Source organism: Oryx dammah, unplaced genomic scaffold (genome assembly GCF_014754425.2).
Source record: "Oryx dammah isolate SB20612 unplaced genomic scaffold, SCBI_Odam_1.1 HiC_scaffold_25, whole genome shotgun sequence".
NCBI lineage: Eukaryota > Metazoa > Chordata > Mammalia > Artiodactyla > Bovidae > Oryx > Oryx dammah.
In genome coordinates this window covers 94211275-94231490 of record NW_024070209.1, presented here as the reverse complement: position 1 = coordinate 94231490, position 20216 = coordinate 94211275, and the positions used below count along the sequence as shown (strand labels likewise).

The following is a 20216-nucleotide window of genomic DNA, read 5'->3' as shown; positions in this document are numbered from 1 at the left end:
AAGAACTAGATGACGGGCTTGCCCCCCTTTCCAGGCTGTGCTGTGGGCACCAGAGGCCATTTCTGACTATTCATCCCCCTTCCCCATGGTGGGAGCCCCTTAGTTCTCCCCCAAAGGTAGAAGAGATGGGGTAGAGGGACAGGGAGGGGGCAGTGGGCCTGAGAGGGGGCACTCATGATCTCAGAGAGGAGGAACCCCTGAGAACAACTCCTTGGGCAGCAGGGGGAATCTGGTGGGGTCACGAGTCAAGGATATGGCCAAGGTCCTGAGTCACTTCTAGCCCTGACCCCACTCTCCCAAGAGATGGGAGGACAACCTCAGATAAACAGCAGGGGAACCCGGTGTCTTGAACCACTCTAGGATACTGCCACTCCAGAAAGCTTGGTGAAACCCAGCTCTCTTTCCCAAGTCAGATCAAATTAGGCCACAAACGCCCTTCACCCTGTGTTAATTTGAGTTTAAAATGTTTGAACCATGGTAAGCCTCAGCCATCGACAAATCCTTAAAAAAAAAAAAAGGAGCATAAAATTACATGTTAAAAGAATAAAAATGCATCCGCCCAATTAATTTTCTGAAATCTCATTAAAAAATTTAGCCTGACTAAGTCAGACTTCTGACCTGAATTTTAATCATCTTTACACAGGATGGGTCTTTTTTCCCTGATATTTGCAATGCATCATTAATTTTAAGGCAATCGCTTCTATGATTTTAAAAAGCACACTTCATCAGAATGACATTTCCTGTAAACGAACTTCACCTTTAAAGACATCTGACATTGTGTGCCGGGAACTTCTAATGGATTCGGTGTATGTGTATACAACGATGTGTTTTAAATCTGCCTGGCACAAAAGAAGGGCGCGATTTACAGAGAGTCCATATTGTCAGACTCTTTACGAGGCCAGACCCACTCAGCTCTTCATGGTCTGGCTAATTTCGTACCTGAAGCCAGCCTCCCCTCCTGCAGCCCGAGTGGCGAGAAGGGCTCTATGTGGCCAGAAGGGCTCACTGCTAGCTTTCCCTTCGATAGCAAGATGGACTACTTACCACGCATCTCGATTTCCTCCCCTGCAGAGAGGAGTTTTAAATAAGATCTCCTCCTCTGGCTTGGTAGGAGGATGGAATGAGGTAAGTGCCAGGCATTGCAATGTAGGTACAACCACCACCGAGACTGTCTCAACTTGGAAGTCTGTCTACACTCAGCTCTGTGCCATCGGCTCATGGGAACGGTGAGCAAGACGCCCGAACATCTAGACGCCTGATGACAAAACCTAACATCATCTCGGCTGTGGCGGCGCCCCCAGGATGAGCCTCATGAACCAAGCTCCGGGAAGGCTGAGCTTAAACACACGGATGAGAGAATCTGGAATCGGCTCCAACGACTAACAAGCAGAGACTCGAAGGGAAGCAAACCTTGAAGAGCATCAGCTCCCACGCCAGCAGGCTGGCCACGTCCTTGACCTCCCTCTCCCCCTCATCCCTTCAGTTACCGAGGGCACTTGGTTTCTCCCTGCTGCAAGTCTCTGGAATCTTCCCTCCTCGTGTCCAGCCCATTTAAGGTCAAAGCATCATGTGACCTCCTATTTTCACCTGACTCGTGACCAGCTACCAGGGACCTAAAACCCCAACCTCTTGTCAATTTAAATCCGTAATGGGCTTCCCATTTGCTGCAGGTACAACGCCAAATGACAGCGTGGATTCCAGACCTTTCATAAACACCTGCTGTGCTACCTCACTTAAGCACAGGTATTTAAATGCTTATCTAACCTGACTGATCCTGCACCTTCAGCTTGGGTTCTTTCTTCTTCCTGAACATCCCCTCTCCCTGTCATACCCCAAACTCCTGATCATCATCAGCCCACGTCATCTCCTTTCTAGAGCTTTCCTTATCAACCCTGATCCCTGGGGCAGAACAAGCCACCCCACTCTCCAGGCTCTCTCTGCATCAGTTCATCCCTCCCTGGGAGCCTTTCCTCTACATGGTCTTTATCTACTTACATGTAGGGCTCCCCAGCAGACCCAAGGCAGAAAGGAGACAAGCACTTGATGAATTTATAACACTTGGCAAACACTTCTTGAATTTTAATGGCCATTAATATTTGATCATTAAATCTTATCTACCATTATTGCTTTAGGAAGATTTTCATGAAGATTGTGGTGCCATGCAGAACTAGTGACAGCTGTCCCCATCCCCTGAACATACGCACATTCCTCTCTCCGAACAGTGACGAATATAACTGAACTTGGCATGTCCCAAACAGGTTTGCAAAGACTTTCCAGAATGGAAGACACATTAACTGGGGCTTTCTCAGACAAGAACACCTTTCTCCTTCTTGGAAATTCATACGGTTCTTAGTGGGTCAGCTCAGCCTTGCATTTCTTTCCTGATGAAAATGCTCCGAAGCAAACCGGTAAAAATCATAAACCAAAGGGGCATTTTAAGCTCTGTTTCTCAACTCCATTCATTCATTCATTTGAAACCTCCATAAAAGCAAGCATGTTCAGCTTCTCCAAGTCTATATGAATTTCACATAAAATTCTACCCGGTTCAGCAAACTTATTTTCATAGGCTGACAGCACCCAGAGCTAGAAGGCTCCTTCAGATGAACAAACCACTAGCCTTGGACACAGAAGGTTAACAAAAGTCAGAGTTTGCATGTTAACTAAATTGTTTTTCCTACCCTGGGGATATTTCCAGCCCTGGGCTCTTGAGCTGTGAAAACTAAAATGATTTTTAGAATATAAGAGTAAGATCAATCACATACCATTTCCTTAACACCCACAATGCTGGATACCATGTTGGGTGTTTAAAACATACCATCTCACTCTCTCTGTGGCCCCATTTTACAGAAGAAGAAACTGAGGCTCAGAGAGGTCATTTACCCAATATCACCTGGCTAGGGAGGGAATGGAGTGAGGAACCACATCCTGCCTGATCCAGAGCACAGCATTCTTGCTATCATGCAGCCTGGCTCTTTTCTCTAAGGATGACTTCAGGGAAACAGCAGTGGCTCCTGCCATAAAGGAAAATGCCTGTGCCATCAATTTGAGGTGTTTCTATGTCCTGAAACAGACAAGATTCGAGTCATGATCTCTCCCCAGACGGTGTTTAAATACCAGTGCTCTATGAGATGAGGGGAGACAGAGCGCTTGACTCTTCATTCCAGCCCCACCCTGCAGCAGCCCCAGCGTCAATGTGGCTGTGCCCCAGCTCCACAGACCTGGCCAGATACTGGTGGACCGGGGGCATCTTTCCCGCCAGCCACTTGCCAACGCTGAGTAATCGTATCTAATTACACTTAACTACGTCATTACCCACTCCAACATGTGCAAAGAGACACCCGGACGGTGCCGCCACCGCAGCCCACCACCTCCTCGCCTTGTTCATGAAATAATTACAGGCCTCTCTGCTCTGCCAAATGAGGCTGTAATTAACCCTAATTGCTCAAAATGCAACTGGCTAATTCTGGGAGATTAATCAAGGGGGACTCAATTGTTAGTGAATGACTTAATATGACAAATTGCTACATTACCCGAGGAGGCCCGCTGCCCCCAGCCATTGGGGAGGTGTCCTGGTGGACCCTGGACCAGCAGTGTCTATAGGCTTCCCAGTTTTCTGGGACCTGCCTCCCCACATTTCACCACGAAAATGGGCCCCTACATCCCAGCCAGTGACTGGGATGGGTAGGATGAACAGCATGGTTGCCTGTGGACCTCCTGTGTGCCCACACATATGCAGTTTATACTTCACATGTCACCTCTGTGTGAATCTACAGAGGTGCACCTTTCCTTGGACTGATTAGTCTCACACCAGGAAGCACAGCTGAATGAGAGCTCAGGTACAAGAGGACTTCAGACTCACCTTGCCTCCTTGGCCAGGCACCCTTAGGCAGTGCAGAACCTGTACAACTGTACATGGCAACCCTGCCCAAAAAGGTCAAACACCAGTCCACCTGAAGTCTTCCAACAGAACTAGGCAGTTAGAAGCTGTGACAATCCTAACAAGACTCAGGAAGGTGGCTCTCTCTGAATCTCCTCCTGATTTAGGTCTCATAGCCCTGGGACAAAAGCCAACCCTCAACAATTACTTTTCATCACTCCGGGCTGCCCACAGCACCCAACAGCATCTGGCACTGGCCAATCTGTCCAGCCAAGCTCCTTGTCCCCCTTCAGGTCTCTGCAAGCCACTGCCTCCAGGAGGTCTCTCTGGTCCCCTAGTTTAGACCACATGCCTTGTTGAGTTCCACGGCCCCCAGTTTCTTCTGCTTTTTTTCTTGTCTTTCTCTCCCGTGAGGCTGTGTGCTCCCTAAAAGCAGACCTGGCTCTGTTAGCACACGACTGTGTCCTGGGTGGATGCACGCAGCTCACAAACCCGGCAGGTGAAGCCCCACCCAGAAGATTCTGTCTAGGAAGGGAGGCAGACCTGGGAGTCAGTGTCCCGGCGCATGCAATCGTGGCCCTAACCCAGCGCCTGTGCTCAGGTCTGGACACAGCATAGAGCAGGGAGAGGAACAGGAAGGCTCCTCAGGGGCAGCGGCATTTGGACTGAGGCCTGGAGGAGTCGAGGAGGGCACCCCAGGGAAAAGTGCAAAGTGAAAGGTGTGGGGTGTGCGGGCAGCCCAGAATCCCAGAAGCCACTTTCTGAAAAGCTGCGAAAGGCTGCCTGGCTCTCTGAGGTTCTACACAGAGGGTGGGTGGGGCAGGTGGAAGGGAACCAGTGTCCCTGAAACTCTGCTGACTCCAGACAAAGAGGCTACAGGGAGGGCCAGAGCACAGCTGAGACCAGAAAGGAGGAGCCTGGCTCAGTCAGGAAGCACATTCTGATCCCAGGTGCGCCCCGCCTGTTCCCCTGCGCCCCTCACTCTGCCCAGGCCTCCAGGACTCCCTCTACGTCTGTCCTTCTAACCAGCGCTGATCCCTCTGAAATAAAGCCCTTCCATTCACATGGAAACCCCAGGGGCAGATCCAATGCCTGGCGTCCCAGCCCAGGGGGCATCCGTGAGTGTGGCTGACAGGTGGAGGGCCGAATGGTCAGGTGGTAACTCTGCCCCCATCACGGGAAGCCTTCAAGGTGTCTGGGGGCTGCCGAGGGGCTTCCTCCCGTGGCCAGGATGAAGCAGCCTCAGGGATCAGTGATCCTCTGAGACTCTCCGATGCACTGCAGATGACGGAGAAGGCTTACCTGTGGGTCAGGAGGGTGTGCGGGCCCCAGGGTGTGGCAGAGGTTGTTCGGGTTCCCTCCGTGGGGCATGTGGCTGGGCTGTCCTGCCATCCTGCATGCCAGCCTCGCGAGGGCACGGGCTGCAACAGAAAATGAGGGCTTTCTTACACACAGGCCTGCACTCCTTCACTTGTCCCCTTTTACAGATGTGCAGGCTGAGGGGCGAGCTGTCGGGTAACTTGCTTATGGTGATGTGGCTCGGAAGTGGTAGCACTGGGGCTCAACAGCCCACGTGACATACCTCCCTCCATTATGCTGTCCCGACCAGGCTGCTAGGATGAGCCCCGCTGGATAGAGGTGGAAGCAGGCTCTGTGCCAGGAAAAGCCCAAAGGTGGCCTGCCAGCCAGCAAGAGAGGCACCACATTCAGCACCACATGGGCCAGCCTGTTCTTTCCACATCACTGTCCCCCATGCCTGACCCCCTATCCTCACCCCACGCAATCCCAGGTTGGCAGCTTAGTGGCCAGGAGAGACTGACCCTGAGTCAGACTGCAAGTCTCAAATCAAGAAGGACCGCCCGTCCCCGTCCTTGCTGGGCCCTGGCACTCCAGACACTGGGAAGGCTGAGGGTCCCACTCACAGTCCTGTACAAACCTCCAGGCAGGGGCAGAGCCCTCGGCACACGGGAGCAGCCCCGTCAACCTCCAGGGCTGGTGCTGCCACATCAGAGGCCCCCTCAGAGAAGAGAGGCAAGGATGCCAGCCACCAATTGCCACAGTAACCGCAGTAGCTGTCCCTGATGAAGCACCAGTCATGTGCCCAGGCCTGAGCTGAAGGCCATCTCAGCATCACTCCCAGCAGACAGGCATGGCCTGGGCAGGACCCAGGCCCAGGCACACAGAAGAGGCTGCTCAGCCCCTTTTCCTCCTCAGGAGGAAAGCCTCCACTCACGCACCAGCATTTCTGCAGCACCTAAATTGCGGTGTCCAGGGCCAGGCCCAGGCTCCCACAGGACACCTGGAAGACGGGGTGCAGAGCAGGCAAGTGACGAGCGCCCCCATCTAGGCTGCTGCTCCTTCCACCAGGCGTGGTCCTGGCATTCCCGTGAGCACCTCTCCCTTGACCCACCCCAAGCAGAACCCAGAAGGACTGGCCAGGCTACCGGAGCAGCACTGTTTACACCCTCTAAAGTCCTGGAGTCCCCGTCCCCAGGAATCAGTGGCCCAGGGCCCTGGTCAGGACAACTCTGAGCTGTAGATACCCGAGTGGGGTGAGCTGGCCTAAGATAACACCCCCTGCTTGTCTGCTCCCCTACTCCCTCATGATTTCGCCCACCTGGCCTTGTCTCAGCATCCGCTTCTGGAAAACCCGAGCCCGGACACCATCTTTCTCTCTGAACGGACCTTGCCTCTCGCCACCTATGAGTAACCTGGTCATCCCTGGCCATTCCCACCAGCCGAAATGCAAGCTGCCAGGCTTCTGGTCCAAGGGGTCGGCAAGCCTGGCTGCACGTGTCTCCTGAGTGCACACGTGCCCCATGTGAAGAGGGTGGTCTGGGCAGCGGGAAGGAACCCACACTGAACCCACCCCTCTCACAACTGGGGTTGGCTTGATCAGAGCCCTGAAGACCTGGTCACACGTTTCTCCCCGCTGTAGTTTTTTCTGGCAGTCAACAGGCCAGCCCTCCCAGGCTCCGAGATGTCTATGACACCTGTCAAAGTGTGGCCACCAAGCCCTGAATCACCCGCTGACCCTGACCCTTGGCCTCCCTGGCTCTGCCCTCCAAGAGCCTCCCTAGAACGTGCACACTGCTGTCCAGGGCCCGACCTTCCTGTGTCCCCAGGACAGGCCCAGCTCCTCCCTCGCACCCCTCTCTTGGTAGATGGCAGAAAGCGAGGCCATGTGGGGCATGGCACTGTCCACAGGTGGTGTCCGCCTCAGCCAAGCAGGAAGTCTCAGGTGCTGAGAACACCTGCCCAGTATGGCCTGGCCCGATGCTCTCCTCCCTGTGAAGTCACCAGTTTTGACCCCCACACATGGTAATTTGGGGCTTCCCTGGTGGCTCAGATGGTAAAGATTCTGCCTGCAATGAGGTAGACCTGGGCTTGATCTCTGGGTTGAGAAGATTCCCCTGGAGGAGGGAATGGCAACCCACCCCAGTATTCTTGCCTGGAGAATTCCAAGGACAGAGAAGCCTGGTGGGCTAGAGTCCATGGGGTCACAAAGAGCTGGACCCAATTGAGCGACAAACATTAGCACTTTTCATTTTCATGGCATTTTATGACCTTCATCCTAATGTGTATGTGAGATAAAGAGATGGATCTCTCGATATCGCTCTCTGCTCATCTCTCGAATGAGAGTCCCTTGGAGGGTATTGGGGGAGCCTATACTTCTGAAGTCTCTCCCACCCCATCCCCCCTGGCTCTGGCCCAGCCCAGGCTTCCCGTCGCCTGGACCTCTGGGTCTCCTCCTCCACAAGGACCTCCGAGGAGGATTCCTGAAGCGCAGATGGGCCCCCAGCCTCTCAGCACCTCCCAACCATCTGTGCCTGGGCTTCTGTACTGGAGTGCACACACCCCCACCCCCTCGCCCTGGGTGACACAGTGAGGACCTGGGTATGAAAAGCCCCGGGATAAACAGATAAACATGAGCAGCTTCCCCAGGCAGTGCTGTTACTCAGGAGGGAAATGTGTGCGACAATAAGCCAGATACAGAGGGAACAAAATGTAAAACGAACATGAATTTTAAGATAAAACCGGAGACTCCTGCAGGCTCTGCAGCTGCTTCGGGCTGCACCCCTAGACCCCTCGGGGTGACATGTTCCCCGTCCTCCGCCCTTAGGGAGACCTCGGGGAGGAGGCTGGAGGAGAGCTGTCTTCAGCAAGAAGGTTCTGTCTTTATCTTGGAAGGCACCAGGCGCAGCCCACAGGCCAGGTCCGCGCGTGACTCGCTCACCTGCCTACCTGCTCAGAGACCACGTGGGTTAGAAACCACAACGCAGCCATCTCTAGTTCCCATGTCCCGCCCCACCCAGCCTCCTGGGGCCAGCAGGCCTGGCTTTAATAGCTTGGCTCTGTCACCACCCAGTTGGGACCTTGGGCAAGTCACACTGGGCAGAGACCTAGGAGGTATTTGCAACGTCACCTCCCACGTCCCCATGTAGCGATCATCTAACACCTGTACGCAGAGGTGGTCTGCAGGCTCTCAGGAGTTCACCCCACGTCTCACACAGGCCCCAAAAGTAAGGGGCCCTGGTCTCATCAGAAATAACAGTAATAGGAATTCCCTGGAGGTCCAGTGGTTAAGACTCTGCCTGCCAGTGCAGGGGGCACGTGTTCGATGTCTGGTCCAGGAAGATTCCACCTGCTGCGGGGCAACTAAGCCCACGTGCCACATCTACTGAGCCTGAACCTGAGCCCCTGCTCCCACAAAGCCATTGCAGTGAGAAGCCTGCTCACCACAGCTAGAGAGTAGCCCCCACGTGCCGCAACTAGAGAAAGCCCATGTGCAGCAACGAAGACCCAGTGCAGGTAAAAATATAAACAAAAAAATTGAAAATAAAGAAAGCTGAGCACCGAAGAAAAGATGCTTTTGAACTGTGGTACTGGAGAAGACTCTTGAGAGTCCCTTGGACTTCAAGGAGATCCAACCAGTCCATCCTAAAGGAAATCAGTCCTGAATATTCATTGGAAGGACTGATGTTGAAGCTGAAACTCCAATACTTCAGCTACCTGATGCGAAGAACCGTGACAGCATCTTTGCCCCAAACCCCTGGTTCTGCACCCCCTAAGGTCCTTACCAGCAGAACATCCTCTTCCTTTCCATCAGTCCCCATGGAACAACCCCCGCCCCCCAATTCATGAACGGGGTGGTGCTGAGTGGGCAGGGGTCCCAGGGGCGGTGGGCCATTAGAGGCCATTCCCCCACAGGGACCCCAGAGTCTCTCTCTTTGGGATGGCACCGAGCGGATGCAGTACTGCCATCCGCACGCCTGGTCTGCCAACCCCCTGGGGTAACTTCCTGTTCCTAAGAGCGGTTCTGCCCAGAACCTAATAGAACTGGCTGTAGCTCAAGCCCCTGTGAGGAGGAAGGGCCTTTGTTCCAGGAAAGGAGTCTGCAAGTCACAGCACCCCCAAGTGCCAGAAAGAACCACACAGAGAGGATGGAGGCAGAGGGGGAGGGATGGGGAGGAAGGAAGGAAGTGAAGGTTCTCTTTGAGGCACCCAGTGGCCAGATCTCTTCCATTTAGCCTGGGCTGTCAAAAGACCCATTTTACAGGCGGAGACTCAGGCTCAGAGAGGGAACACAAAATGTCATGTAGGGAATAAGCTACAGAGAAACGCTCTGAACCCCTCTCTGCCTCCAAAGCCGCCACCCAGGCTCAAGACAGCCTCTGCCTCTTAGGGTTTTCCAGGGTGTTGGATTTCAGTGGATTTGCATTGTTTGGCTATATCTCAGGGCTTCCCTGGTGGCTCAGACAGTAAAGAGTCCGCCTGCAATGCAAGAGAGAGGGGTTCAATCCCTGGGTCGGGAAGATCCCGCAAAGGGAATGGAGGCCCACTCCAGTGTTCTTGTCTGGAGCATTCCATGGACAGAGAAGCCTGGCGGACTACAGTCTATGGGGTCGCAGAGTCGGACACCACTGAGTGACTAACACTTTCACTTTTTTTCATATCCCTGGAAATTCCTGCCAGAAACCCCTTGTTAGGGGGTTCAGCTGCAGAAAGATCAAGGCAAAGGGATGAGACGTGAAGAGCAGGGTAAGGATTCTGCACACAGGGCACCTCCAGGAGCTGCCTGTCTCATGGCTCCTGCCAAGTTGCAGAACAATGGGGCCCAGGCTGCCAAGCCCAAGTCAGGGGCCAAAAATCTGTGGAATGTGAGACCCGGAGCCGCAGGCCACACTGAGCGCCACCTCACAGAGGGCCTTTCTTCTGCAGGGAGTGAGAGCCCTGCATTTCCAGGGCTCCCTAGCCTGGGTTCACACATGTGCCTGTCCCCCAGGTGCCAGGGGATTGGATGGGGATGAGCTCGGTGGGGAAGGCCCAGGGCCTGTTTGGGAGCCCAACCTGCCTTGGGTTCAAACCCTGGCGTGGCTGCCTTTAATCCTTCATCTGGAAAATGGGGCTAAGATCTACCTTTGAGGGTCACTGAGAATTAACTGCGCTAACAGACGTAAACTCCTCAGGACAGCGGAGGGTCCGCTGAGGCTTTAGCTGCTACCAGCGTCGTTTCCACTAACCATCTCTGGAGAGTGGAGGAGGGCCTGACTCCACGCGACAGACATGGGAACGGGGGCTCAGAGAGGGGCAGGGACTTGCCCAGGGTCACACAGCCGGTAAAAGACAGAGCTGGGGTGCTGGCCCCCAGATCATGCTCTCTTTACTGCACTGCATGGCTTCTTTGGGGTGACTCTGGAGCAAACACCCTTCTCAGCGTTTACAAGACCTGGAGCTGCTTTTGGAAAGCCCCTGACAAGCTCCCCTGGCCCTGGCCTTTGGCAGGGCTCTTCTAATGTGGAGCGTGACCCTAAGGAGGCGGGTGAGTGGGTTTAGTCTGGGCACCTCCTGGAAGGGACTGGCTCCCAGGCTGGGCTCCAAGGCTCCCCAAGAGGCCTTTCTGACCACCACTGTCACCTGGCGCTTGTCTCCCAATTTCTTCTAGGGCAAAGTCATGTCCCTCCATTGCCTCCTGCCAAATACCACACTTCGTGGAGGACGGCAGCTCACTGAGGCCTTATCCTCCCAGGAAAAATGACCCAGGACACCAGGAAGGCTCAGGCCAAAGTCCCAGCTTGGGCCAGGAGTGTGCGAGGGTCGTGGGGGTGCCAGTATTCGTCTACACCTCACCATGCTCCTCAACCCTGAAGTGGGAACAGTGAGTGTCCACTTGCCCTTCTCTGCACGTGTGCCTGTGCACACGTGTATGCAATCAGGTCACAGGCTTTAAGCAGAGCCACGTTCCTGGTGTGTCCACAGGGGCAGGGTCATCACTACCCCAGGTTTGGGGGTGGAGCTGGTGAAGGCCTGTGAGGCTCCCAGGCTGAGAGGCTGCCACACCCTTAGAAGAACCTCACCGACAAACCCAGAGGCCTGGTCTCAGCTGTATGCTGTACACTCTGCCCATTCTCTGGGGAAGGCCCCTCTCTGTTCCTGCCAGCTGAGTGAAAAGCTTCACAAGTCGTTTTTCCAAAGCAGGAAGCCAACCTGGTGACTCCCCACCCTCCTACATACACAGAAGGAGTGGCCTGACCCCAGAACGGGCACAAGGGGCTAGCTCTGCTGCTCCAGCAAGCTCCTGGCCACGGAAGCTTAGGAAAGGTGCCCACTGCTGGGGCGGCAGGAGGAGGAGAGGTGCCACAGGCCCGCATGGCCCAACACACCCCTACACAGATGGCGCTCTAAAGCCCATCTGGCCAGGCAGTTCACAGGCTGGCCACTGGGAAGGTCAAGGCCAGTCCAGCTTCAGCGTCAGCCAGCACCCACAGCAATGCCTCCCCAGGCTGAGTAATTTGACATCTTCCAGGAAACCCAAGTGGTGCCACCAGGTCCATTTTGCAGATGAGGAAACCAAGGCTCCAAGGGAAAACGTGACTTGCCAAAGCAAACACCCTCCTCAGTGTTTCCGAGAACTGGGGCTGCCTTTGCAAAGCCCCCTGACACGTGCCTCCCGCCCTGGCCTTCAGCAGGGCTCTTACTAAAGTGAGGCGTGACCCTAAGGAGATGGGTGCTTGGGTTTAGTCTGCCATTTGCTCCTCAGACCAGGGAGGCTGTGAGTAACGAGGGAAAGGGACACCACTGATGACCTGGTGACCTCGCACGAGGCCTGGGCAGTGAGGGTCGCCCCCACACAGGGACCAGCCCTAATGACAGCCCACGCTAGGAGCCCTCACTGTGTGTGCGCCAGGGACACGCCAAGGACTATACATGCCTGGTTCCACCCCACAGCCACTCTGCGCGGGGGCTGCTACAATCCACATAGGAGGAAACGAAAGTTCAGACTGGTTAAGTGAGGGGCCCAAGGTCACACAGCAGGCAGCAGGCAGGACTGACATTTGAAACCAAAGTGTGCCTGCCTCCTCTGGTCCATACTTCCTTGGACAGAGAGGGAGGGAATGAATGAATTCTGGCCCAGGGGTGTGGTTCTGGCTGCTGCTTCCTCCATCCCAGCCCCTCTTCCCTTCTGGGGTTGAGATAAGGAGACGTTGCCCATTCATCACTTGACAGGAAGCGGCTCAATCTCAGGCCAGAGTTACAGGGGCCGGGGAGCTGCAGGGGAAGAGCCACAGATGGTGTCTGGCTTCCCGACTGGTCCTGGGTCCCCTCATCCCACCCCCAAAGTCACACTTGCTACTCAGATTCCATGGCTCCACGACCAGCAGGAGGCTGGCTTCTCTGAGACCTGGGGCCACATGCGGCCCCTGGAAGGGCGGTGCAGCCTCTGCAGAGAGGTCCCTAAGCCCCCTCCTCAGGGCACCGGGGTGCCCCCACAGGCTGGGCCTGCAGAACCTGGAGGCCAGTGGCTGAAGGGACAATGCAGCACCCACCCAGCAATGGGGCCTTTCTGCCCACTCAGCTCACCTTCCTTCCGGCACCCCAACCCCGTCCTCTTCTGGCTTGCATCTCCTCACCCACCAACCACCCCCATTTCTCTCCAGCCCGGGGCCTCTCTCCAGAGCTCCCGACCCCGACTACCAAAAGTCCCAGGCACTGAGGACTCACCTGCCCTTCCCTGGGTCCCCATGTCAGGGATGGGATCTCCTGTCTGCCCAGGAAGCCAGCAGGAATGCAGGCTCATCCCAGGGACCCCTCGCCCTCCCTCATGACCCACACCTGGGCTTCACCTAGGCTGCTGGTCCTTTCTCCAAACATGTCTGCACTCACCCAGAGACCCTGCCCTCTGCTGGCCTGGGCCCTTCTCAGTGGGGTCCCTGGAGTCGGCTCTGCCTGATGACCCAGCCTCCCATCAAGAGGGGTTTCCCTCCGCAACATGACACAAATCCCAACCGGCTGCTCCCCACCCAAAAACAAAAAAACCTCCCCAGAAAGAGGCCCACACGCCTGAGCGAGGCATCCCAAACTCTGTCCAGCTGGCGCCGGCCTGCTGTCCTGCAAGCCTACCCCGCCCCAGGCCCCTGCACGTAAGGACCTTCCCATCCCAACCACACAACACCCTGAACCTTCCAGGTCCTTCCATGCTCCAGCCTCTGCCTGGAACCTAGGACTTCCCATGAGGCAAAGTCCATTTCCTGCATCAGGACCGGGTTCTGGGCCCTAATCAGGTTCAGACTTCTCGTGGGACCCTGGGAAAGCTCCGCCTCCTCCCGCATCCATAAAGTGGACACAGCTGGACCCCTTGGGCTGGGCACCCAGGGGCAGTCAGGTGTACCAGGCCCCTCTCCCCATCTGACGGCATTCACACAGGCTTCTCCCCTAAAGTCCGGTTGTTCGGGTACAAACTGCTCCCTCTGTCACTCTGCCCTCCTCTGCTGGCCTTTCAAGGTAGGGACTGAGCTCAGCAGTCATCTCTAAACCGTCAGGGCCTTGCCCAGGACCAGGCACAAAATGGGTGTCCAGTGGGAGCTGGCTGAGTAAAATTCTGACCAGTTAGTGGAGGCAGGGCTCCTTGCATCCTCCTGATGCCCCAAGCAAGAAACACCTGCCTCCATGCTCATTCCCCAAGGTCTCAGATCAGGCAGAGGTCACCAGGCAATTGAAAACACACCACTCCTGCACTGCCGGGCTTTCCTGAGCCTTTTTAAAATCAAGGAGGCTCCCAACCACCTTTTAGTTTCTCCTCCTTCGGTAATAAAACCCAATTCTGTGAGCAAAAGAAAATGTAGGAACCGTCAGCATCTCTCAGAGCAATGAAGCATTTGGTTTCTTTCCCGGGAAGGCCTTTGGTGCCAGAACCTGGTGAAGGATGATCTGCCCAGCCTGTGCTCTGCACCGGGGAGTGACCGCAGCACCCCGGCATGCTTCCCCACGAGTCTGCACCACCCTCTTACAGATGAGGAAACCAAGGCGCAGAAAAGCCAAGTGACCTGCCACGCTGGGGATACTGGTAAACGGCGTGTACCTGTGTCAGAACCCAGCTCTGACTCTCTGAAGTCTGGGTTTTAATCTCATTTGCCCAGTGCCATCCTTGGAGACCATGGAGCTGGGGGAAGCTGGTGGTCTCACTCTGCAAGGAGCCTCAGGACCCTTGGGCCGGCCCACCATCCCAAGGACCCCAGTCCACCAGGGAAACGAACTTGCTCTCTCCTCAAGGCCTTGGTAGGTTCTGCTTTCCCTGGCCTGGAATGAACTGCCTCCTGGCAAACCTGGATCCTCCTTCTGGGCACAAACTAGGGTACTTCCTCCAGGCAGCCTTCCTGGATTCCCTCAGTCTCCACTGGCCTGGTCCCTATGCCATCACTGCCTGTTCCCACGTTTTCCTCTCCCTCAAATGGAGAATTTCTTCAAGGGCAGAGACTAAATCATTCTCCTTGTGGCCCCAGCGGGCCACAGAGCGGGGTGATCTAGTACATAAACACCGGGGGCCAGGAGGGAGAAGCCTCGGAGAGCAGAAGCTCCTCTGGCCCCGTGTCCTGTTCTCAGACCACGGATACTGCCCTGCCAACCAACAGCTGAGGGGGAAGCCCAGCAGAGCTGCCCTCGGGGAGACGGAGGCTCAGTGCTTGTAAAAAGCCCACCCTGGGCCCCAGGAGGACAGCCGTAATCCCACAGGTAGCCTCTCCAAGGGGAAAGTTCTTCAACCCCTGGCCTCCCCTAATTTTCTCTCCTGCTCTCATTTTAAGGTTTGAAAAGATGGCTATTTCCAGCAGGAGAAACTTCCATGGAGCCCTCACTGCTCAGACATCAGGAAGGGCCCAGGAAGCTAAAACCCACACCAGAGAGAGAAGAGTTATCAGTACTTTTCCCACTTCCCTCGTAACCTTGGGAGTTCTGGAAAGTCCAGAATCACCCAGTGTGGACCCCTCCAACCTGGGCAGTGGCAGAGGCCATGCCAGGCTGATGGCCCTGGCCCACTGGCAGTCCCCACCAGGTGTGCGGTCAAGGGGACAGCGGTGGCAGAGAGGCAGCCAAGGTCAAGTGCTCTGTGAGCCCAGGCCCCAGAGGTCTCTAGGGCCTCCCTGTCACTCGCTAGGCACACCCTCAAGGGCAAAGAGTGCAGCCCTTGCAGGGGGCTGGAGAGGGTGAGGGGCTCCCGACAGTGGGAGGCAGGGCAAAGGCCAGTACCTTGCAAAGTGGCTTCTGAGGAGCTCCGGGAAGGTCTCGGCTGGGGGTTGAAAGGTAGATGCTCACACGGTCCCAGGACCTCTGGAGATCTGGGTGGCCTCTCCGTGCCAGGGCTGGTGGAGGAAGAGGGGCCAGCCCGGTCTCTGCACGGGACTTCCCCTGCCCAAGACTCCCGTCCCCAGCCACTGCCAAAGGAAACTCCCCCACCACGAGCTGCTCCAAAAATAGCTCCGGCTGCCACCTCTGTGGTGAAAGGAACTTGTCACTGCCACCAGGGAGCCCGCTGCCCACCAGGGACTGGAATCTGATGGCAGCGGCCACCAGTCAGTCTTAAGAAAGAGCACCTGTGTACCCGAAGCTGAGGGGCTTGGACTACAATCAGAGTTCACTCTGGGATTGCTCGGTCCTGTTTCCCATTTCACTCTCCAGGAAACTGAGACCAGAGGGCAAGAGACTGGCCCGGGGCCACAGGCACGGCAGGTAGCGCCCGGCCAGGGCCCGGCCTCCTAAACCCACTCCACACCCACACAGTCAGGCAGCAGAATCTGCCCTGCAGGCTCCACCCCTCCTCACTCCCAATCCAGAACCGGGACTGCAGACACAGAGATTCCACCAGCCTCGGAGGGATGAGGGGTCCTGCCCTCAGCTCCGGTGCTCCATCCTCACCCACTCCCCCTGGGGCCCAGCAAACATGAAGAACCATAAATATTCTTGCTGTCTCTTTAAAAGCATAACCCTTTCTAGGTGTTTCCCTGGTGGTCCAGTGGTTAGGACTCCGAGCTCCCTAGGCAGGGGTCTGGGTGGATCCCCGGTCAGGGAACTAGACCCGTGTGTCATAACTAAGACCTGGCACAGCCAAACAAATTAAAAAAAAAAAGCTGAACGCTTTCTAATCTCTTGTGAGCTGAGCCAAAAAGACTTGCCTAAGAGATGAGAGTCTTGGTAGGCAGTGGAGCCGAGTTCAAGTCCTGGCTCTGGCCGCACCCCAGCTGTGTGGGCCCCGGGGCCCTCACAGGTAAAATGGGGACGCGCAGAGTACACAGCGCCCCAGCCTGTGGAGGGCTACATTACGGGACTCAGAAATGCTCAGCCCTGGGGCTGACACACAACAGAGCCCCAGTCAATGGAGTCAGCGTCATTACATCCTTACGCTCTGGCCCCACGCTCTCCCAAACCAGGCTGTGTGAGTCCAGAAACTGAGCTCAGAGTTCCCGCCTTCCTTTCCTTCCACACGTCCTTCCAGCTGCCGACTCTGCTCAGGGCCAGTACTGACCACTAGTGACCTCAAGACCAGACAGATGGAAACCCCCTTGCTCTTATGGGATCGCAGGAGAGCACCCAGCAACCCGGGGACAGATAACCACAAGCCAGAAAAGAGCAGTAAGAGAGCCCCCAAGGAAAGGCCGGATAGACCCTCACTTTGTGACCCAGGCAAGGTCACAGCCAGCTCCTTACGTGAGGTGGAGTCGGGGGGCCTGGAAGGATGACCAAGGTCAGCACCAGAGGGGAGGGGAGTTCCGGTGGAGAACACAGTGGGATCAAAGGCCTGGAGGCTGGCGGACCTGCAGGCACGTGAGAAAAGGCAGGGACGCCTCCAGGCCTGCTCCAGCCCTCCGTCTCCGAAAAGAGCTCCCGTGGCCAGCACCTGCCTCCTTCTCCAGAATGAGAGCCAGCTCCACCCTGGGCCAGCCACCCCCCGCGCCCCATCTGCAGCTCCACCGCTGGGGCTGACATGGGCATATGGCAGCTGAGGCCCCGGAGGACACAGGGAGCCGGATCCTGGCACCGGGGCTCAGCCACCTGCCAGCGCACCTTCCCCACCAGCCGGGTCCAACTGTCGGGCATATGCCAGGTGTCGGCCCCCTGGCTGGCTGTGGCTGGGCCCTTGGCCAGCTGTCCACAGGTCTGCGGGGCCCCAGTACACGGGGCACCCCTTCGAGGACTGTGCTTCATGCCCCGGCGAGCTGGGAGGCATCCGCCTGCACCCATAGTAGGGGCTCCAGACAGGCGAGTCAGGCCCTCGGGTTGGGCACTATCTGCCTAACCATTGTTTCTCTCCTGCTTCCGGCCTCCTGTCCGCTGGAGAGGAGTGCCCTCCAGGATGCTCATCTAGGACATGCTAGCACCCTGGAGAAACACAGACTGTGGGACTCTTTCTCTTCCTCCTGACCTGAGTAGCCAGAACCTTCCAGAAGTCTACCTTGGCTCCGATCAGTTTCCATGACTGTGGGCACACATGCCCTGCCAGTCACTCCCCTCCTGTCCACCTGGGACTCGGAAGAGGGGGCGGAGCTGTGCTGAGGGGCATAGTCCCAGTGGTCCCCAGACTCTCAGAGCCTCCCGGGTCACCATGAGCCTCCAACATGACCTCCGTGCGGCTCAGTGTGGCTCAGTCTGTGGGCGACAGTCTTCTCCCTCTAGTCCGGCCACACCCCAGAGGAGTTCTGGGCCAGCACATAATCTCTGGTGTGGCCCTGGACCTTCCTGTGTCGCACTGCCACCCCCACGACCCTGGCGGTCCCTGAGTTGGCCTGGGAAGTTATGTGGCCATTTTTAACTCCTCGAGGGTGAATCCTGCTCTGAGCCTTAGGGTGTGGCGTGGTGGCTCAGGACTCGCTTGGGAATCTCAAAGGGCTACATGGCCTTGGGAAAGTCATGGCTTATCTCCCAGCCTCAGTTTCCCCACCTACAACATGGGTGGGTCAGGCTCTGCAGTCTTAGGAGGGCTCTTCACGGGCCAACAATTTTTATGAGGCTGACGGAGGATTTCCGACTCACTGGCGCGGACTGTATCTGAGCTCTGGGAGCCTCTATCTAATCCCGGGCTCAGGTCTGGGAGGAAAACCAGATCTTCTGGGCCTGGGATTGCTGACGGACTCTCTCGCTCTGGCCTTGGAAGGCTTTGTCAGCACCCCCAGGCCCTGCACACTGCCCTCCCCACAAGTCACACTCCCTCGCGACAAGTCTCAGCCACGTGGGGAGACGGCTCAGAGGCCTCCTGGCTCTCAGACACGCGACTGTGGAGGTGGAACGTGTACTCGGGGCATCCACACACAGAGCACCCGTGAGATGAGAGAGGCAGGCCAGGTCCTTGACGGGTGTCAGAAGCGTGTGTGCTTACAAAGCCACCCTGCAAGGCAGACAGTGCATCCGTTTGACAGATGAGGAAACTGAGGCTAGCGAGGCCACATGACTCGCCGAACGTGTCCCAGTTGGAGAAGAGACAGAGCCTGGATCGAAAGGTAGGCCTGAGTCCTTGTGGTCGTGGGGGAACCAGACCAAAGTGCTTAACTGCACTGCAGAATCAAAGCAGGGGCCACTGATTCCAACTTGGGCCAATCAAGGGGGCTGCAGAGACCTGCAGGTGGCATTTGATCTGGCACCCGAGGGCCTGGAAGTGAGGTGAGGCAGCCCAGCACAGACTCTGGACTCTGACAGCCTCAAGTTCAAATCCTGCACTTGCCTCTGTCCAGCCACAGGAATTTGGGCTACCTCTCTGCAGTCCCCTCCTCTGTAAACAGGGGCCGGGTAGAACCCATCTCATGGGGTTGTTATGAGGACAAAGTGGAGGATATGCAGGCTGAACACCAGCAGCTCAGGACTAGCAGGACGAGGCACACACAAGAGCTCAATAAATGTGGCTGTTGCTACTATTATGATTACTGTCATCGCCATAAAGAACCAGCGCCCATTCAACAGCAACGTTTCCACAATTACTTCTCGCAACTCACTCTGTGAACCGACTGTCACAATAAGGCCGGTCCTCATTCCTCAGGGGTCCCTGATCTCATGACCTGTGAATGTGGCAGGAGGTGACCTCCGCCTCTGGGGATTCTCCCCCTTTGGGGGAAAATGGGAGAGATCACACTGGCTCCTGCTGTATTCTCCAGGAAGCTGGAAATGACGGCAAAGCATTTTACAAAGTTACCAGGAGGATGAACCTGAGCCGCCTCCCTCCCCGCACTGTCTCAATAAAATAAATCTTGGCCCACGGCTGGCGAGAGACCCTATATATTTACATGACGATCGTGCCTCATGATCACAGGGCTCGTGGTTGCAGCAAGCAGCGTGTGGCAGGGATGACAGTGGTCCTCGGAGACTCACTATTTTCCAGCGACTTTTATTGTCCATTATATCCCGGCGTTTACAGGGCTCTGCTCCGGGCCTGGCAGGAATATCGCACACGGTGGGGCTGGCAGGCCTTAATATTCCAGTCTCGGTGCTACAGATCAGCTTTCGCATCTCATCCATCCCCCTTTCCCCAAGTCTTTGTGTGATACTGAGACCCCAGGGAGCTGCAGGGGTTCTAAAGGAAGAGGGTTGTGGGGAGGGGTCTAGGTATGCCCACCCAAGCCATCTGCTTGGTTCCAGTCTGTCGTCCCACAGAGAGGACACTGCTAACACTGTGGCCTTCCTTGGGCATGGGAGTGGAGGCTGCAAAGTGGAGGGGTGCACGGGGTACTGGAGCCATGACTACTGGCTTGTGGGGGGCTGCTTGCTAAATTCTCAGGGATTCTGTGAGACAGTTATCACGTTGGTTGCCCACAATCAGGCCTGGTAGGACATTTATTCCATGGAAACCGGCAAATGCTACAAATCAAGGCTTTGCGCAAATCCGTCTCCCTCCCACCCCACCACCCCTTGGCCTGGGGACCTATTTGTTAAACACCAGCATAGCCCAGGGAGAGGGTGACCCAGCAGGCCACTGGGAACACCAGGAAGGACACACGGACTGAAGAGTCAGGTGTGAATCCTGACTTCCTCACACTCCACTTGTGTGTGACCTTAGGTAAATGACTTTACTTTTTAAGCCTCA

General features: G+C 56.1%; 1 protein-coding gene across 2 annotated transcripts in view; it reads right to left on the bottom strand.

The window, feature by feature from the left end:
• The window catches only part of NEK6 (NIMA related kinase 6), an 83917-nt gene that overhangs the window by 36008 nt on the left and 27693 nt on the right, over positions 1 to 20216 (bottom strand). Inside the window, exons 1-2 of one of the 2 annotated variants that reach the window (XM_040225099.1) lie at positions 15401 to 15540; positions 5180 to 5298 (exon numbers count right to left, since the gene is read on the bottom strand). In XM_040225099.1, coding sequence (XP_040081033.1) covers positions 5180 to 5269 — 90 coding nt within the window. In that variant the 5' untranslated portion in view covers positions 5270 to 5298; positions 15401 to 15540. Of the gene's footprint in view, positions 1 to 5179; positions 5299 to 15400; positions 15541 to 20216 lie in introns of those variants that run through there. The other variant, XM_040225098.1, reaches the window with a different exon arrangement.